This window comes from Crocodylus porosus, unplaced genomic scaffold, assembly GCF_001723895.1.
Source record: "Crocodylus porosus isolate Cpor-Errol unplaced genomic scaffold, CroPor_comp1, whole genome shotgun sequence".
In the NCBI taxonomy this organism is placed as follows: domain Eukaryota; kingdom Metazoa; phylum Chordata; order Crocodylia; family Crocodylidae; genus Crocodylus; species Crocodylus porosus.
This window is the reverse complement of record NW_017728918.1, coordinates 10,048,717-10,067,398: the sequence shown is the minus strand read 5'-3', so window position 1 is coordinate 10,067,398 and position 18,682 is coordinate 10,048,717. Positions and strand designations below refer to the sequence as shown.

At 55.2% G+C, this 18,682-nt stretch overlaps 2 protein-coding genes across 2 annotated transcripts in view; both read left to right on the top strand.

Moving 5' to 3' along the window:
* The window catches only part of OTOF (otoferlin), a 139,635-nt gene extending 121,626 nt beyond the window's left edge, over nt 1-18,009 (top strand). The window contains exons 33-46 of the mRNA XM_019538117.1: nt 968-1,034; nt 4,808-4,950; nt 6,192-6,326; nt 8,100-8,237; nt 9,751-9,878; nt 11,442-11,612; nt 11,749-11,909; nt 12,225-12,367; nt 12,726-12,814; nt 14,473-14,571; nt 14,806-15,047; nt 15,904-16,079; nt 17,405-17,505; nt 17,761-18,009. Coding sequence (XP_019393662.1) covers nt 968-1,034; nt 4,808-4,950; nt 6,192-6,326; nt 8,100-8,237; nt 9,751-9,878; nt 11,442-11,612; nt 11,749-11,909; nt 12,225-12,367; nt 12,726-12,814; nt 14,473-14,571; nt 14,806-15,047; nt 15,904-16,079; nt 17,405-17,505; nt 17,761-17,941 — 1,974 coding nt within the window. The 3' untranslated portion in view covers nt 17,942-18,009. The remainder of the gene's footprint in view (nt 1-967; nt 1,035-4,807; nt 4,951-6,191; nt 6,327-8,099; nt 8,238-9,750; nt 9,879-11,441; nt 11,613-11,748; nt 11,910-12,224; nt 12,368-12,725; nt 12,815-14,472; nt 14,572-14,805; nt 15,048-15,903; nt 16,080-17,404; nt 17,506-17,760) is intronic.
* Nucleotides 18,010-18,405: 396 nt separating this feature from the next.
* The window catches only part of DRC1 (dynein regulatory complex subunit 1), a 27,912-nt gene continuing 27,635 nt past the window's right edge, over nt 18,406-18,682 (top strand). The window contains exon 1 of the mRNA XM_019538115.1: nt 18,406-18,431. Coding sequence (XP_019393660.1) covers nt 18,406-18,431 — 26 coding nt within the window. The remainder of the gene's footprint in view (nt 18,432-18,682) is intronic.

Below are 18,682 nucleotides of genomic sequence, written 5' to 3'. Positions count from 1 at the left end.
TCCCTTGCAGCCTCCAGCATTGACGGTTCAGGCAGGTCTGATGCAGAGGTTGTGCCTCGCACTTCTGTGCTTAATAGTGACCAATGCCCCTTTCCTCCAAAAATGTGTCCAATCCCTTTCAGTGATGGTCCTTTTTGCTATCGAAGACTAAAAAGGACCTAATAACAGTCTTTTCCTGTTAGAGTCTGCTTCTCTGAAAGCAAAATACAACCAATATAAAAGGTCAAAAAAAAATGGAGCAGAGTAAGAGAAGTAGCTTCTGGATCAAATGTGGTCTCCCTGGCCGTGTTGCTGCCGGAGAAACGGGCAGATGAACCTCTCCGAGACACAGCAAGCCTGTCCTGGCACTGGGCTTCTTAAGACATTGCTTTTAGCTGCTTTCCCAATTCGCAGGCTTATTGCAGGGCTGGTAAAGAGTCAGTCTTGGTGGACTTAGCTTTAAATTGAAGGCAGTGTTGAGAAAGGAGAAGGAAATAAGGTGCAGGTAGATGGAGGGAGGCTGGGTCATGCACGCCGGTTGCTGTTCAGGACTCGGTCCAAGCTGAGAGGTGGGTCTCTCGCTCTGGCTTATCATATCAGGTGGAGGGTGGGCGTGTGGGAGACCCCAGCGGTACCGGGGGGATGCTGGGGTCCCAGGAAATCAGGGGGAGTGATGGGAGAATTCAGCCCTGTCGGTGCAGCCATTCTGCTGGCGGTGGGGTCAGATTATGGACCCCAGTGGGGATGATGGGAGACACATCCCAACCTCCCAGCGAGGCCTAATTTCCAGTGCACCCATTTTAGTGCATTCACATCCTCCTGGTCCCCCGACGTGATGTCTGCACGGTCACTGGGATCCGCGGCCGTCTTGCACAGGCAGAGTCCTGTAAGCCATCACAGGCTGGGCTGCATTTCTGTTCAGTAGGAAACCTAGGGTCTGGGCCTCACCGCACCAACCCAACTTACCAGCCCTTTCGTCTCTTCCCAGCAACTTCGGCAGCAGGAGGCAGCTGCAGCAGAGGCCGAGGAGAAGGAAGAAATGGACATAGCAGAGGGTAAATCTGAGAAGCAGGATCACTCTCATCATGCACTTGGTTCAACCCAAAGCCAGGGCTTCTGGCCTGCTGCTGGCCACATGCTTTTCCCTCCACTTCCCGGCTGCAATTTAGGATCTACTCATGCATTTCAGTAGGCCTAGACACACATAATGTTTGCAGCAGTGTAATCCCCCTTTACACCATTTGCAAAGGCAAGACCGGGTGCACGATATGCAACCATGCAGGGGTGTCGCCTGCTAGAATCCAGTGAGAAGCGACACTCAGAAAAATAGCAGTGCAAATGCCTGGGTGTGTGTCTGTACATAACCCAGGGTAGTGACTTAGGGCACACTATTATGTGCTTCTGGCCATTATCCCGGGATAACTAGTCATCTGTGGGTGTGTACACACATACTAAATTTCTAACAGTTAAGCCGGCTTAACTTTTTTAAGTCAACTTACTTGCTAGAGCGTATACACACATGTGGAGCAGAGTCAATTTAAATGTGGCATAAGATAATACGTCTCCAAGGTGTATATCTTGAGTCACATTAGTTAAATCAATGTAGCTCACTAGATGGCTGCCACTATGTTAAGAAGCCATAAGTGTGTACGCGCCGATGTGGCTTAACTTAAATCAGCTTAGTTAAGTCAATTTAGTTAAGCCACCTTATTTTAAGTTGACTTAGTTAAATCAACTTAGTTTAGTCGCCTTATTTGAAGTCAGTTTAGTATGTGTGCATACACCCTGCATGCTCCAGATCGGGTGCAAACAGATGAAGATGCCACTGGTGTGAACAGGCTGTGTGTCCAGCCCAGCCTGGGGAATCCCAGCCTGCCTTTGGATGTGATGATGTGTCGCATTGCTAACTTCAGTTGCCCCCTAATCCCAGTGCTTGTCCTTTGGCAGGCTCCACCCTGCCTGGCTGAGGTGTGGGCTGGCAGGTAGGCAGTGCAGCCTAGTGAGCAGAGGCCAACATGTGTTACTGACTTTCTGAGAGGTCTTAGGGACCTGGCATATTCTCTGTATCCCTTGGCTGTCCTGAAGCTTGGCTCACCAAAGCACCCAGGGCCCCAGCCTCTGTACAAGGGGGAAGGAATCTTTAGCAATGACCCTTTTCCAGCCCAATTCCAGGAAGGCCTCCTAGGCCTCTCCCTTCCCTGCTCCCGGGACATCTGTCTCCAAGGCTGGGTGGCTTGTTCCTCTGAAGCCTTGTGGGTCCAGGGCACAGGTGGGTCCCTGTGGCTAGCCCCTTCGCCCGGCACCATGGATGATGTCTCTGCCTCTAGGAACCCTGCCAGTGCATTGCCAATGTGGGGGAGGACTCAGTTCCTGACATAAAGCAAGGATCTCCCCCGCTTGGCTGCTGGGAGGTGTCCCTGTGCCCTTCTATAACCCAGGGTACCTCCCAGAGTGCCTTACTTATTGGGGGTCTTAATTTGAGCCCCTCTGTGGCCAGTTGAGCTTGTCTCACTGTCACCAATGGAAATACTGGTACAGATAAAGGATGTGGGTTTTCAGGACTCCTAGCCAAGCCCTGGATCCTTGACCCCAAACCTTGTGCTTATATTAGTACCGCAGTATATTAGCTACAGCACAGCTGCAGCCCAGCCCTCCCCTCCCTGCTTCTACCCAGTGTCTGGAAGAAGCAGCTGGCTTGATCTGGGTCACCAGGGGAGCTGAGTGCTCCTGGGTCCAGCACGGTGAAGCCTGGCCAGGGTGGGAGCTTCAGTGTGACTAGGATCTCTGTGTTTTGGTCTTCATTTCCTCCACCTGTTGTCTGTGCTATTTACTGCTGTGAGCGTGCTGGCTTTAAATGTCCCCTAAGAGATGTGTGGATGGAGGGAGTAGTTCATACTGAGCAGCAAGAGATGCCAGAGGAGACACGCTGGGGTCCTGCTATGCTACATGCTGGCAAAGGGGAGGGACTTGATATCAGGAGGCACTACTTCACTTAGGCTTGATATCAGGAGGCGCGACTTCACGGTCAGGGCGGCTAGGGTCTGGAACCAGCTTCCAAGAGAAGTGGTGCAGGCTCCTACCCTGGGGGTTTTCAAGAGGAGGTTAGATGTACACCTTGCTGGGGTCGTTTGACCCCAGTCCTCTTTCCTGACATGGCAGGGGGTTGGACTAGATGATCTACTCAGGTCCCTTCCGACCCTAGAAACTATGAAACTGTGAAACTACGACTGGTGCCAGTGGGGTGGGTGGCTTTTGCCACTGAGTCATGGGGTTGACTTTCCTGGTCACAGTCCTGAGGACAGGTAAACCTTCTGGGTGTCTAGGCAGTTTTATTCCAGGGTTTCTCCCAGCTCTCATGAGCTCAGTATCTCTGCTCACATGAGTCAGGGCCCCAGCCAGCATCCTAGCAGGCTCAGCAAGGAGTTGGCTCCTGTGGTCCATGGCAGCTCAGCTCAGCTCTCCCCTTCCCCCTGCCAGCACAGGCTGGGTTAGGATGGTGGCATGGGTGAAGAAGTATATGCTCCATGGCAGCTCAGATCCCCTCTTCACCTGGAAGGATGCTGGCACGGGCTTTACTGCTGCCCTTGTTCTCCCTCCTCTCTGGGCACAGGGCTTCCATTTCCATGTGGGCAACCCATCGCCTTTCACCCATTGGCACCAAGCTCTCAGCTTGGGTGCAGCTTCCCTGAACTGCAGCCATTAAGGTACTAGCCTCTAGTGAGATCCAGAGTCTCTGTTCCCTGGTGTCCTTTGGCCTCTAACAGCCTCCCAGGAGAAAGCTTGATGCCCTGGCAATGGGTCTGCTCATGCATGCTGGGTACCGGAAGCTGCATGTGATATGGAGCCTGATTGCAGTCCCAGGTTGCTCCTGGCAGAGCACCAGGGGCTGGGCCTGGGCTTGCTCTGGCCACTCCCAGTTCTTGGTCCCCTCTTCCCCATCGCAGCATCCGTACGTGGTGCTGGTGGCTTGTTGCATGTGTCGTCTCTCATCTCACTCTTTGCCAGTTGCCTGTGAGTACTGCTTGAGCATGTTTGTCCTCTGTCTTCTCTCCTCCACACCTTTGCATCCATGCCTTTGTCTGTCATCCTCTCTCTGTTCTTATCTGCATGGCAAAGAGGCCACAGGAATTGGCAGGAGAGAGAGACCAAGGGGAGAGGATGGGCAATGGCATTGAAATGGGGAACAGTAGGATGGTCCCAGCACCTGGGAAACGTTACCCCAAGCTCCCTTACTAGCCATGCAGTCTTTACTCCATTGGCACAGAGTGCCGGGTCCCTCTCTGCTGCATCCTTGGCAGGCAGGGTAACAGCCTACTACTGCACCGACCTCTGATAGCTTATTTTGCAAAGGGCTGTGCTTTCATCCTGCAGATCCTGGATTCACCCCTGCTCAGCTCAGGGTTCCCTGTGCCTCAGGGCCACTTGAGCACTGGAGATGGAGAGTTTCCAGGGTAGACAAATGGCAGGGAGGTGTGAATAACTTCCTTTTGGCTAAGGCAATTGCCTCTCACTGACCCAGTTCTCAGCTCAGGAGATGCAGGGGTGAAGCCTTATCAGCCCTAATATGAAAGGAGATGCTGGATCTCCATGAGACACCCAAATGGTCTTTGAAACATGGATCTAGCAGCAAATAAGATGCTACATTCCCGCATGAGGCAACTGCTGAGAGAAGGAGGGAAATCCCTGGCTGTAACAGTAGGCATTGGCTGCCAGCTTTCATGCACACCATGGCTGAGTGTCCTGTGTCCATCCTTCCCCCCTCCCTACTCCCATCTCCCACCTGTCCCCTCGGCTTCAGAAATCAAACTCGATGACTCTCCTATGAAAGGCTCCAAGGGCCAGGCCAAGACCAAGGAGAAGGTCAAGGCGCCTAAGGAGGACAAGAAGAAGAAGCAGCAGCAACAACAGCAGCAGCAGCAGCTGCCTGAGGTCCCCGAGAAGAAGAACAAGCAGAAAATTGATGAGATGAAGGTGAGCAGATGGCACCTTATCCTTGAAACTGGGGAGAGGGTTGGAAGGGGGGTTTGTGATCACCATCACATCCTGCTATGATTCTTGGGGCCCTGCGGGAATTTATTGCTCCCTGGGTAAAGAGGCGCTAAAGGCACCCACAGCTGGAAGGTGTGGTGAGCCAGTGGGGGGCGCTCTTGCACTGAGCCGCCTGCCTCACTGCACCCGGCTGAAAACCAAGCTTTGGATGCCTCCCCAGGAGTGCTTACTTACTGCCAACCCCCTTCCTGGATAACACGCACAAACCTGGGGTACTGCTGCCACCACCCGGACTCAAGTCTTTGGGCCCTGTACTTCCCGGGATACAAGAATCCTGTAGACCCAGGGGTTGCTTAACCCCAGAAGAATATATCTGGGTGCTTCTTATAGCCTGAAGCATAGAAAGTAGCCTTCCTTAGTCAGCGAAGCAAAGGGAGCAAGACAGACTGCCCAGTCCCTGCCAAGCATGTACAAGGCTGGCTATAATGGCAAGCTTTATGGTACAGAGGGTAGGCATGGGGAGGGGTACGAGTCAGAGAAGTAGCAAAAGAATAACTCTGAGCAAGCAGAAACGGCTTGGTAGCCTTTTGATTCACGACTAGAGCACGTTCAACTAAATTCCTAGTTCAGTTTCTGGTAAGTTTCTCACTTCTGCATCCAGCGAATGCAAGAGAGCTGCAGAGGTCCGAGTGAAGGGATAGGGACTGCATTAACACTGGGCTGGAGGCATCCCTGGGGAAGGCATCAGGGAGATCTGAAGCTGGTGTCTGGCTGTCCCATTCCTATGGGGGGTGAATTTGCTCACTGAGTTTGCTCTGGGCTGGGGACTTCCAAATGAGAAGTGAAGAGAGGGGGCAAGATGGCTCTGTAAGGGGTTAAATGCCTGGGAGGGAGCTTGTTGGGATGGGGGAGTGTGGAGATGAGAATAAGCAGCATAAACTGGCCAGGACTCAATGGAGGATGGACACGAAGAGCAGGTTTCTAGCTCTCAGAGCAGGGAGGCTCTGAATCAACCTCCACACTGGGGTACGAGCAGCTGGCTTGGCAGATGGGAGAGATGATGTGCGATAGGTGCCCACGATCATGAAGACTCAAGGCTCGGGAAGGCACCTTCCCACTTGGGATCCTTTAGCACCCAGGCTCCCATCAATAAGAGGGGGACCCAAGCCACTCTTGAATGCTTTGGGATCCCTTACTCCACCTGCCATGCTCTGCCCCTCCAGATATTCAACAAAGAGCTGGAAGCCGAGTTCGACAACTTTGAGGACTGGCTGCACACGTTCAACCTCTTCCGGGGCAAGATCGGGGATGATGACGACAACACAGCAGACGACGAGCGCATTGTGGGGAGGTTCAAGGTGTGTCCGGTGGGCCCGGAGGGCAAAGGGGGACCTGGCTACTGGGCCCCAGTGTCAAGGCGGGTGGAGGGGAGCCAGGCAGGGAGAGGGCCCAGACGCAATGGGAATCAGTTCTGGTTAGATCTGTATGTGGGTGGGAGACCTCCAAGGGCCGGACAACCAGGGCTGCCCCAAAGGGTGGGGAAGAACCACTGCCTCCTCTGCCTGCCTCGGGGGTCAGTCACAGCTGCAGTGCTCAAGCATTCATCTCCCTTTAAGACCTGAAATGCCAACAGTCCCTACAGGGGCTATATGCCACCTAAGGAAGCATCTGATCTATTCCTGCCAGCAAATTTCCCAGTTTATGGGCTACTCCTGTACCTCCTCTTTCTGTGGAACAAGCCTCACTCAAGACAGGGACACACTGAGGACCCAAAGTGAGTTACACTGGGGTCCAGCATGGACAGACGACCACCTCCCCTGGGGTAGCTGCCCTTGGCAGGTGCTGTTCCAAGTCTTTGGCTGCCCTGGGGTGAAGGTGTCCTGCAGTGAAGCTTGAGTAGGTCTGTGGATTCATGACCCCAAAAACCAGCATAACTTACTCCTGGCTTCATGCCGGAGTAGAGTGACTTCTGCCAGTGTGCCCATGTCACACTTCTCCCGCTACAGAGGGCCAAGTGCAGTGTGTCCGTGCCCTCTGAACCACAACCCTGTTGATCTCATCAGAGGTTTTTCTTGTCTGAAGCTCTCTCCAGCAATGAAGGTGTAGCACGGTCAGCCTTTCCAATAGGGTGTAATGCCAATACTGGATCCTGGCTGTTCACATCCCACTGTGATGCTCCCAATTATTGCAGTAAGCTTCTAGCAGATGCAAGCTGCCCATCACCCCATGTGTCTCTACTGCCGCTGACAGTACAGGGACATAGAAAGCAGCTTGCTGTGTAGTGGCCCCAGTGGTCTGTCCCTCCCAAAGGACACCTGGAAAGCTCTGAAGCTTCAAAACCTGTCATAGTTAGAAACCAAGGTGTCGGGCTTGCTTACCAGCTGTTTTAAACACCTTGCTGCTTCACTCCCCTTCACCCCTGGAAACCAGTCTTCAGAGTCCTTGCAAAACCATGGATGTCCTTTTGATGCTGTCCTCTGAACTGCTTGAAGTTGCAATCCTCGAGCATGGGCAGATCCAAAATTTTGAAAAAAGGCTGCAGATGGTGAAGTGCATCATCCCATCTAAAACAACACCCATTTTACCCCAGCTAAAAAGAAACTAGAAGCTTTACTAATACGTTAGGGGGGGCTGGAGCTGTATTAGTCCATTCAAGATGAAGGAGAAAACAAATAGGACGTCACTGAAATGAGCAAAAAGCAACCTGTGAAATAGGAGGTTTGTGACCAGGAGCAGCCGACAGGCAGCAGAATGGTGGAAGAAAGGTTAGCTTGATTGGTGGAGCGTCAAGACCGTTAAAAGGAGAGAGGGGTGCTAACACCCGTGGAATGAAGAGTTTAGCAGGAATTAGGGAGATGATAAGGAGACATGAAGTCCAGGGATGCCCTTGCTGCTGCCTGACTAGAAATGCTGCTGTCGCTGCCAGGCAGTTGGTTGGGGTGCAGCAGGAATCAAAGGGGGTGGAAGCACACCAGTGAGCCCCCCTGGATCCTCCTGGGTACTCGAGGCAGAGCTGGGAACGCAGGGCTGGACTTGCTCTGGGTTCTCCCCTGGGACTGTGGAGATCAGGATGCCCCCCGCCCCCGCCCCCAGACCTCATGTGTCTCACGGGGATGTCTTCCTGACCCCAGGGCTCCATGTGCGTCTACAAAGTGCCGCTCCCAGACGACATCACCAAGGAGGCAGGCTACGACCCCAACTTCGGCATGTTCCAGGGCATCCCCAGCAACGACCCCATCAACGTGCTGGTCCGTGTGTACGTCATACGGGTGAGCGCGATGCAACGGGCAGCTTGGTCTTTGCACCTTTCTCCCTGTTCCCCAGCCACGGAGGATGGGAGCAGGGTGGTGATACATAAGCCATAAGGAGAAGTGCTCTCAGCTACGGATGTCCTGGGGCTGGCCACGGGCTTCCAAGGGGTCGTGTGTACGGCCGGAAAAACGCCATATGGTTGAAGTTTCATTGCTGAGCTACAGAGCGATCCCCTCCAGCCTCACATATGTCTAATCATTTGTGCAAAGTGGAGCAGATCCAAGAGCAGAGACGACCTCCCTTCCATATCTCCAGGGCACTCACTTGGGAAGAGGGGAAGCCTGGGGTCTAGAGTCCCCGAGCAGAGGCAGATTTGAAGCTGGTCCTCCTATTCCTCAGGGGAGTGTCCTGAGCCTCAGTCTCTTCTGGGGTCCCCAAGGAGCTGGCGGTGTTAACCAGTCCTTCCCTACCTGGAGCAGGGGGCTCTTTCCCAACCACAGCATTCACTGAAACTGGGGTGAACTTGGAGAGTTGTTGCATCTGTGCTGGTTCAGGATATCTGGAAGAAGCCAGGGGCTTTGGTGTACTTAGGAAAGCTGCGAGACAGGCATCCGGGCACCAAGGAAGGACGCTCGGTGCCTGAAAGCTTGTCTCATCCCCGCCAGCTGCACAGTCAGTCTGGAGAAGATGACCAGAATACCCCAGCTTCTTGCCCTGGAACTGGCCCATTCCCACAAAACTTTCAAATTCAGGTGAAATTGGCATTTTCCAGTGAAAAATAGTTTTGCGTGAAAGTTACCCACAGCACAGAGCAGCGCCCTGCCCAGCCCTAGCTGCTGACGCGGGAAGCCCTGAGCAGGGGAGAGTAGGCTGGTAGCAGCAGAGGGCCTGGGGTCTGGCTGGGGACCTCCAAGTCTCCAGCAGAAGATGTGCCCCCCTTCCTAGCTCATCCAGGGCACAGGGGGAGATGGGGTTCATCTCGTGCACCCCGACTCTGGAGGGGAGGCTGGATAGTTCCCCATGGCTTTGCTGTCGTCTCCTGAAATGCAAGGAATTGCACTGGTGGAGAGAGTGGTCTGCTCTTTCTGGGGCAGCTCCTGCCTGGTCCCTGCCTCCCTTGTCTTGGAGGCTCTGTCCTGGGAGAAGTGAGCTCAGGCAGCCCTGGGGGGTTGCCCCCCACACACCTGCATGCACACGCCTGCATGCATGTACATGCACGCAATGCTTGTGCAATCTCAAGCGCTGCTTCTCAGGGCAGGTCTTCCTTTCTGCCCTGGTCCCCCCTTCTGCCCGGGGGGGTGGAGCAGGGCTGGGTCTCCATACGATACCAAGACCTGTGCTGTAGCCATTGGAAGGGGCAAGCTCCCTGCTTTTACCTTGATCTGTCATCGCCATTGCTCTCTGAGCTCCTCGTGGAGCTCCTGGCTGCCTGGCAAGCACGTGCTGCCATGCCCCCTCTGCATGGGCTCAGCCCCAGGATGCGCAGGGAAAACTGAAGGGACGTGTGGGGGTCTCCTATCTCCCTTGCAGGCTACAGACCTGCACCCTGCTGACATCAACGGGAAAGCTGACCCCTACATTGCCATCAAGCTGGGCAAGTCGGACATCAAGGACAAGGAGAACTACATCTCCAAGCAGCTCAACCCCATCTTTGGAAAGTAAGGTGCTCCAGCGGCTGGCCCCCATTACCTGCTGCTGGAAAGCAGAGGCATATCACATGACATGCCCTTCCAGGTGTTTTTAATCCTCCCTCCAATGCACTGGGTGTTGGCTGAAGCCCAGGCTGGGGATGGGGACTGGGATGAGCCAGTGCTCCTGCTGGGACCAAATCCAGAGGGTCCTGGCTAGAGGCTCTTGCCCCCGTGCTCAGGGTCAGACCGATGCTGTATTTGGGGTCAGGAAGGAATATCCCCCCATGGTCAGACTGGTACAGGCTGGGTTGGAGGGTGCCTTCCTCTATAGTAGGGGCACAACTTTGCCTGGGATCTCTTGCATGTATTAACAACCTTTTATAGACGCAGGAGCTTGGCTGCTGTTGTTCCCCCATTGCCCTGTGGCAGGTTCAGGTGTGATGTCCTGTGTCAGGTTCGACAGCAGTCCTACAAAGAGGCTGGGCAGTGGGTTTGTCCGGGCTGGTTTGGACAGGGGTCTGGTCCTGCTTCAGGCAGGGCTGGACTAGATGTGACCTCTGCCAGCCCCACGGCTCTGGGCTTTCTGCTGCTTTTACTGTTTGGAAACAGTTTTGTTGCATGGTTGGGACTTTTTGGATAAATGGTTGCCTATCAATTCGGGGCTTCGTGAGTCAAGAGGTCCCTTCCTGTCCTACAGAAAGGAGTGGGTTGGCTTCTATATACACTCAAGAGATCCCGAGCAGGGGCTGTGCCCCCACTACAAAGGAAGGCAACCCCCCCCAGTCTGTACCAGTCTGACCGGGGAAGGGAAATTCCTTCTCAACCCCAAATGCAATGGTCGGTCTGACCCTGAGCAGAGGGGCAAGACCCTCTCCAGGAGCCTCCAGGTCCCAGCAGGAGCACTGGCACAGCCCCGTCCTCTTCCTCAGCCTGGGCTGCAGCACCCAGCGCCTGGGAGGAAGGCTTCAAAAAGAAGAAAGGGGAGGGGGCAACCAGTGGAGCCCAGATCCCCGTAGCAGAGCAGAGGCATCGCTGCACCTAGATCACCCCCCACTCGTGTCTGTCCCCACCCTCCTTGACACCTCTGGGGATGGAGAGCCCATCGCCGATGGGGGGCACTCCTGGTGTCTCAGGGCTTGCTCCCTGTCCCTGGGGTCCGGGTTTGAAGCTGTGATTTTTGCTCGAGGGCTTGGGGGTCCCTCTCAACCTTGTCATGAGGAGGGCTGTGTTCTCTGTTTTGGGGCAGCAGGGCACTGGGAGGGAGCAGGGCTGCCTTGGGTGCGCCAGACCTGGATGACAGCATCTGCCCCCTGGGGGGACCTGGGACCCGTCCAGGGCTCCCCGTTAGCTGCTCCACCCCGGGCCCATCCGGAGCACACCTGGGTGGATCAAAGCAGAGCCCGCCAAGATGCTGCGGGCATGTCAGAGAGCATCACCCCGCCTGTGCCGGCCACAGGATGCTCCATGGCCGTGGCAATAAGGCAGCCAGCAGCCTGACCGGTCTGGTGTCTGGAGCCCACCCTGGCACTGCCACCCATCAGGGACCATGGGCCAGAGCCCGGGCTGACCTCCGCTTGCCCCTGTGCCCAGGTCATTCGACATCGAGGCCACCTTCCCCATGGAGTCCATGCTGACAGTGGCAGTGTACGACTGGGACCTGGTGGGCACCGACGACCTTATCGGGGAGACCAAGATTGACCTGGAGAACCGCTACTACAGCAAGCACCGGGCCACCTGCGGCATCTCCCAGACCTATGCCATGTATGGACCCCCCGCCCCCCGGGAACGATGCCTGGCCCTGTGCTGGCAGCCCACCCTGGGGGGAATGGGGAAGGGGTCACTGTGGGGAGCTGTAGGGCTGGACCCCCGCCAGCTGACCCCTGCCCTTTGCTTGCAGCCATGGCTACAACATCTGGCGGGACCCCATGAAGCCCACGCAGATCCTGTCCAAGCTGTGCAAGGAGGGCAAGGTGGATGGGCCCCACTTCGGGCCCGGCGGACGGGTGAAGGTGGCCAACCGCGTCTTCACTGGCCCCACCGAGATCGAGGATGAAAATGGTGAGTGATGGGTGGCAGAGTAAGGCAGGGCAGGGTGCACGGCCCCACGCCCCACCACGGCTCCCTGGCTCCCTGCCATGCCCCAGACCTCTTGGATTACAGCGGCGCTGGGTCCAGGCTTGGGGCCGCGTGGGTGTGAGAAGGCTGGAGAGGAAAGGGGTTTTCCACCCCTCAGAGCTGGGAGACTGCAGAGCCCAATGGGGTGCGGAGATGGCACTCGCTGCATCTCTGTGTCCCTCTGCCAGGAGTCTGGGGCAAAAGCCCCCGTGGGGCTTGCGTCCCTGCCAACCCACCCCCTCCGCTCTGCCCCTGCAGGCCAGAAGAAGAAGACGGATGAGCACCTGGGGCTGATGGTCCTGCACCACTGGGAGGACATCCCGTGCGTGGGCTGCCGCTTGGTGCCCGAGCACGTGGAGACACGGCCACTGCTCAACCCCGACAAGCCTGGCATCGAGCAGGTGATGCTCCCCCCACCCACGCTTGCAGCTCTGGGCTCCCATTCACTGGGCTGTGCCCCATGCACACGTGCTTCTAGCTCCTAATCCCTTTCCATTTGCCCCCTGCTCCATGTCCACACACCTCCAGGGCCCCTTCTCATCCTCCCCATCCCCTGTTTCCCCTTAGCTACTCCATGGGTGGAAGATGCTCTTTGCCCCTGGGGGGTGGGGTGGAGCCAAGGCCCCATCCCCTGGTCCAAGCTCCATGAAGCTGTTTCATTTGGTGTCAGGCATGGGATCCAAGGAAGTGTCTGCTGGGAGTACTGGGCAGGGAGCCTGGTGGAGGGAGCGAGCTGACCAGGCCTTGCTGCCATTGCAGGGCCGGCTGGAGATGTGGGTGGACATGTTCCCGATGGACATGCCGGCGCCAGGCACGGCCGTCGACATCTCGCCCAGGAAGCCAAAGAAGTAAGAGCCCGTCGGTCACACTCTGCAAGGGATAGCCTCGTTGTGGGCTGCACCCACTCCCGCCCCCATCCTGCCTCTGCCCCAGAGAGCTCAGTTGGGCTCCTAGCAAGTCGTCCCATTTGTGCTCAGCTCTATCATGAGCCCCAGGGCAGGGGCTGGCCTCCCCTCCTCTCCTCTGCCCTTAGTGACGTACCTGCAGCAGGTACATCCTACCTGTAAGTGCCCGGCATGAATGGTGGCCTGGCAGGCTCGTTGTATCTGTGACCTGGTGTGATCACTGCCGTCCTTGTGCCGGGTGTTGCTGAGGTGTTGTCAGTGCTGAAGCCTCAGGAACTGCATCCAGAGAACGATAAGCTGGGATCGTCTGGGGTGCAACGAGGAGGGCAGCATGGAAACCCCACTCGGCAGTATCCCAGGAGCCAGGGTGTAGTAACTTTACCCTGGGGTACCTTTCACATGGCCACTCTTCCCTACCCAGTATCGTCTAGATATCCATTTGAGCTATCAGCACGCTGTGTATTGAGTGGCAAGGTCACCCAGTGCAGATGGTGGTGGTGGTCATGGTCATGGTTGTGCTCATAGTCATAGAGAAATAGGGCTGGAAGGGATCTCCAGAGCTCACATCTGGTCCAACCCCCTGCCTCAGGCAGGGTCAGTCCTGTCCAAACCAGCCCAGACAAACCACAATCTAGACTACCGTCAAGCCTGACACAACACGGACCTAACACCCGAACCTGCCACAGGGAAAGCAGAGGGACCACAGCTGCCAACGTCCTGCTTCTGTAAAAAATAGTCAATACATGCTCCAGAGGTCCCAGACAGAGGCCGTGCCCCAGCTACTGAGGAAGGCAGCACCCCCCCAGTCCCTACCAGTCTGACCATGGGGTAAAATTACCTCCTGACCCCAAATGCGCCATTGGTCTGACCCCAAGCAGAGGAGCAAGACCCTCTAGCCAGGACCCTCTGGCTTTGGTCCCAGCAGGAGCATTGGCACAGCCCAGTTGCCTCTGGGAAGACTTAATAATACCCTGACACTTGTAGCAGAAAAGGAGAGAAGGGGCAAACAGCCCAGAAGCCTTGGAAATCCCCACAGTGGAGCACAAGCATCGCTACACCCAGATCATCCCTGGCAGTGGCTGCGCAACCTCTCCCCGAACACCTCCCGCGATGGAGAGTCCACCCCTTCCTTAAGCATCTATTCCACTGCCTCCCTGCTCTAACAGTAGAGCAGTTTTTCCATATATTTAATCTAAACTGACTTTGCTTTAGCTTTCAGCCATTGGTCTACCTTCTCCTCTCTGCAGCGAGACAGAAAAGGTGCTTTCCCTCTTTTTTTATGGCAGCCCATCAGGTATTTGCAGACTGCTGTCCTGTCCCCTCTTAAGCACCTTTCTGCAGGCTGAGTGTGCCCAGCTCCTTCAGCATCTCCTTGTCGGACTTGCTTTCCAAGCCCGTGATCATCTTTGTTGCCCACCTCTGGACTCCCTCTATGCGCAAGAGCCATCGTGTGTCCACTTCTTCCCACAGGACAAACTCTGGGGCAGATTGCTCCGTAGCAGTCACCGTGTGTAACTGCTGCAGAATCTGCCTCCCTGTTTCCTTCCCTCTCTCTGCCCTGAGCCTTCCCTCACCTCCGCGTCTCCCTTCCTCCCTGCCAGATACGAGCTGAGAGTCATCGTGTGGAACACGGACGAGGTTGTCCTGGAAGACGATGATTATTTCACTGGGGAGAAATCCAGCGACATCTTTGTGCGAGGGTGCGTCGGCTTGGGGAACTGGCCACGGGCTTGGGAGCTCTCTGGCAGGGGACACAGCCACACTTAGGCTTGAAGGAGGTGATGTGGTTTGAAGGCCACAGTCCTGGTGTGGGGAACAGGATGAACACCAAGAAGTCTGGCTTTTTACTATTGCCTCGTTTTGTGGTCTCCTACCTGTGTCCATGTAACTCCCTTTGCTCCCAGTAATGGGCTCCTTCTCTGTGGTCCCTCCAGGTGGCTGAAAGGCCAGCAGGAAGACAAGCAGGACACAGACGTCCACTACCACTCACTGACGGGTGAGGGCAACTTCAACTGGCGCTACATCTTCCCCTTCGACTACCTGATGGCTGAGGAAAAGATTGTCATCTCCAAGAAGGAGTCCATGTTCTCCTGGGATGAGACTGAGTACAAGATCCCTGCACGCCTCACCCTGCAGGTCTGGGATGCCGACCACTTCTCCGCTGATGACTTCCTTGGTGCGTGCGGGATGTGGGGCTGGCCCAGCCTGGGCTTGGGTTCGGGTGCCTCACAGAAAGTTTGGTGGGGGGAGTTGGTGCCACCATACTCTGGGGGTCTGCTCCGAGCTGTTGTCACCAGGGACATGAGACTGGAGGGAGCGGGATGGGTCTTGAAATAAGGCTGGGGCAAGTCCTAGTCTTAGTACCCTGTTGCATGTTCAAATGAAAGCCGGATAGAAACCAGTGGTCAAGCTGCTACATATGTTCAAGCAGTGACTTTGTAGCTGGACAGCCATTTTCATGGTGTGACAATTACTCTGCACATGCGGCCAGTCTAAATTTATTGTGCGACTCACCAGTTAATTGTGTGATAATGAGTTGACACTTCAGGCTAGTCTTACTTGGCATGTATGGCCCGTCTAAATTTATTATGTAATTTGCCAGGAAATTGTGTATTATATGTAATGTGTAGCAGGGTTTATAGACTCAGAGAGAAGTGGGGAGATCCAGAGGTCACTTCTAGTCCAACTCCCTGCCTGAGGCAGGATTATCCCTGTCCAAACCATCCTAGACAAATCCACTGTGTAACCTCTTAGCAAAACTAAGATGACACAGTCAACCCTGACCCAAAACCAGAGGAGAAGAGGGGCCCAAAGGTAGGAAGAGGGGAACAAGAGGGCGCCAGAGAAGATGATCTATGAATGCAGAATAAGGGGCAGAGCAAGGGATGGGAAGGTGCTGGGGAAGGTGCAAGGTGCCGGACAGGATCGTACCACACAGCTAGAGTGCTGCCCCACCCCAGCACCAGCTGTGCAGTGCCTGCCTGGGCATCACTGGTGCAGGGGCCAGGAGTCACCACCTCCTTCCTCACCAGGCGCCATCGAGCTGGACCTCAACCGGTTCCCACGAGGTGCCAAGACGGCCAAGCAGTGTACCCTGGAGATGGTAACAGAGACTGACCTGCCCATGTTCTCCATCTTCAAGCAGAAGCGGGTAAAGGGCTGGTGGCCATTCATAGCCCGGAACGAGGACGATGAGATGGAGGTCACGGTGAGGACCTCGCAGTGTGGGGACGCTGGTTGACTGTGGAAGCTGGGCCATGCCCACTGGCAGGGGTGCAGCTCCACCCCCTTTCACTCCTGCTCCAGCCAAAGTTTAAAACCAACTTCCCGTTAGAGGGAACAACATTTCTATTCAGAGTCACATGACTTCCTGGTTTATTGTTGTCTCCCTGATTCCTGCTAATCTCTTTTCATTCCATAGATATTAATGTCCATTTCTCCCACTTAATAGTCTTGATCTTCCGCTGATCAAGCTACCCTTTCTTCTGCAGTGCTGCTGTCTGTCAGCCATGCCTGGTAATAACTCTTACCTGCTTCACAGCCCTGCAGGTTGTTTCTGGCTTTAGCTAAAAACCTTAACCTTTATTGTATGATTTGCCAGTTAATTACACATTATAAGTAAAGTGTAGTCATGTTAACTCAGGCATAGCGATGACTGACAGTGAAGGCACTGTCAAGGCTTTCAAAGAGGCTAAATTTTGTTTTCCAGATCTGAATGAGAGATGTACATTTCATTATAACAACTACAGGAATAACGACAAAAGAGCTTTTGATTATTTTTTGCCTAATTTGTTGTGTTTTTTCAGTTAATATATAATCTGGCTGCAAATTAGTGACCCTCTAATAAAGTTATATTGGTTTTTGGTCTTAACCCAAATACTATAGTACTAGGCACTGAACAGATTAGCGACACTTCTAATTTCTCTTTAACTGGAGAAAAATATGTGTTGATTCACATCAATATCTGCACCCCCCTTTTCAAAATCCAAGATCTGCCTCTGCCCATGACCCCTGGGGAAGGGCATGTAAAGAGCCCAGGGATGGGGCAGCAATGGGGCTGCATGTTGGGAGTGAGGGGCATCAGCACCACCAGGGGCAGGAGCCCAGGGCTGCAATAGGGCAACATGACAGAAGCCCATGTGTCTCACACTGGAAGCCTAACTCCTGCTCCAGAATGAGTGGTTCCCTCACCCGGGGGCCCTCCAGTTCCCCTGGTGCCACTGCACCACCCTGCTTCAGAGGCTGCTGGTCCCCATGGAGCCATGTGGAGACGATCAGGGAATCCCAGGAGACCTCAGACCCCCCTCTGCTCCAGCCCATTGGCCCATTTCCTGGTGGTGAGGATACTGGGAGCATGTGGGGAGCTGATTAGATGCACTGAAGGGCACAGCATATATGGGGAACCCAGCACCGCTGAGGCCCTGTGCTGAGGGCTCCCGCAGGCTCTGGACCAGGGCTCCCCTGCCCATTGCTCCCTTAGAGCTCTCAACCTGGGGTGGCAAGATCTCATCCCCCCCTCTGTGCTCCCTGCAGGGGAAGGTGGAGGCTGAGCTGCACCTGCTGACAGCTGAGGAGGCAGAGAAATCCCCCGCGGGGCTGGCACGCAATGAGCCCGACCCACTGGAGAAGCCCAAGTGAGTGCCATGGGGCGAGGGTTAAGGGAAGGGAAGCTGAGGCTCTGGTGGGGGTGCGGGCTGCATGCCAGGGGTGAAGTCTGGGTAGGAGGATGGAGGGCATTGAGGTTGGGTCTGTGGTGGGGGTAGCCCTGGGATTTGCTTCCATTGAAAGGTCTCTGTCTTGTCTATCATTCCTTCGTCCCCCTTTCTCTCTCTCTCTCTCTGTCTGCCTTCCTCTCCCTCCCTCTGGCCGCTCTGCTCTCCTGTCCTCAGCCGGCCGGACACCAGCTTCATCTGGTTCCTGAACCCCCTCAAGTCCATCCGCTACTTCCTCTGGCACACGTACCGCTGGCTCCTCCTCAGAATCCTCCTCCTTGCTCTGCTGCTCCTGATGGTTGGCCTCTTCTTCTACTCCATGCCGGGCTACCTGGTCAAGAAGATTCTCGGGGCCTGAGGGCACCTCTCCTTTCACTCGTGGTACTTCTGCCTCCTCCTCTTCTTCCTCCTGGACTTGTGCTGACACACATGGGTCGCAGCTGTGGTCCTGGATGGGTTGGGTCAAGACCCAGGGCTTCAAGTTGGGGTCTTGAGGTCCCTTTACCTATGGGCACCAAAGCATGAAGTTCATTCTCTGGGGGGTGATAGGGAGCACGGGTGTTCAAGGAGGCCAGAGCCAGCACATGCCAGGAAGAGCTGTGGCCAGCTAGGAGGTGGAAGGGGTTGGGGAGCCTCTGGGCAAAAGAGGGGTGGGCAGCTTGGCTCAGACATGCTGGGTCTGTGTAAAGCCACCGAGCCTCAGAGCAAAGGAGAAGGAATGGGGAAATGAGAGCAATAGAGTAGGTCATGGCCCTGCCCTGTACAGTGCAGGAGGACGTGGGTCCTGGTTAGCTGGATGAGACTGAAGTGCCTTGGGAGAGTATGTCGTCCCTGTTGGGGGGTCACAGGTGGGCTGAGGATGTTAATGCTAATCAGCAAGGCATTTTTCAGCCATTGCTGCTGCTGCTGCTCCTCCCAGTGGCATTATTATGCATTCGCTTGCAGCAGCTGCAAATCATTGGGATGTGGTGACCTACTGAAGTTAGTACAGGTTAAGGAGGAGAGGTGGATGTCGTATACTTGGACTTCAGGAAGGCCTTTGATACGGTATCCCACCCCATACTGGTGAACAAGTTAAGGGGCTGTGACTTGGATGACT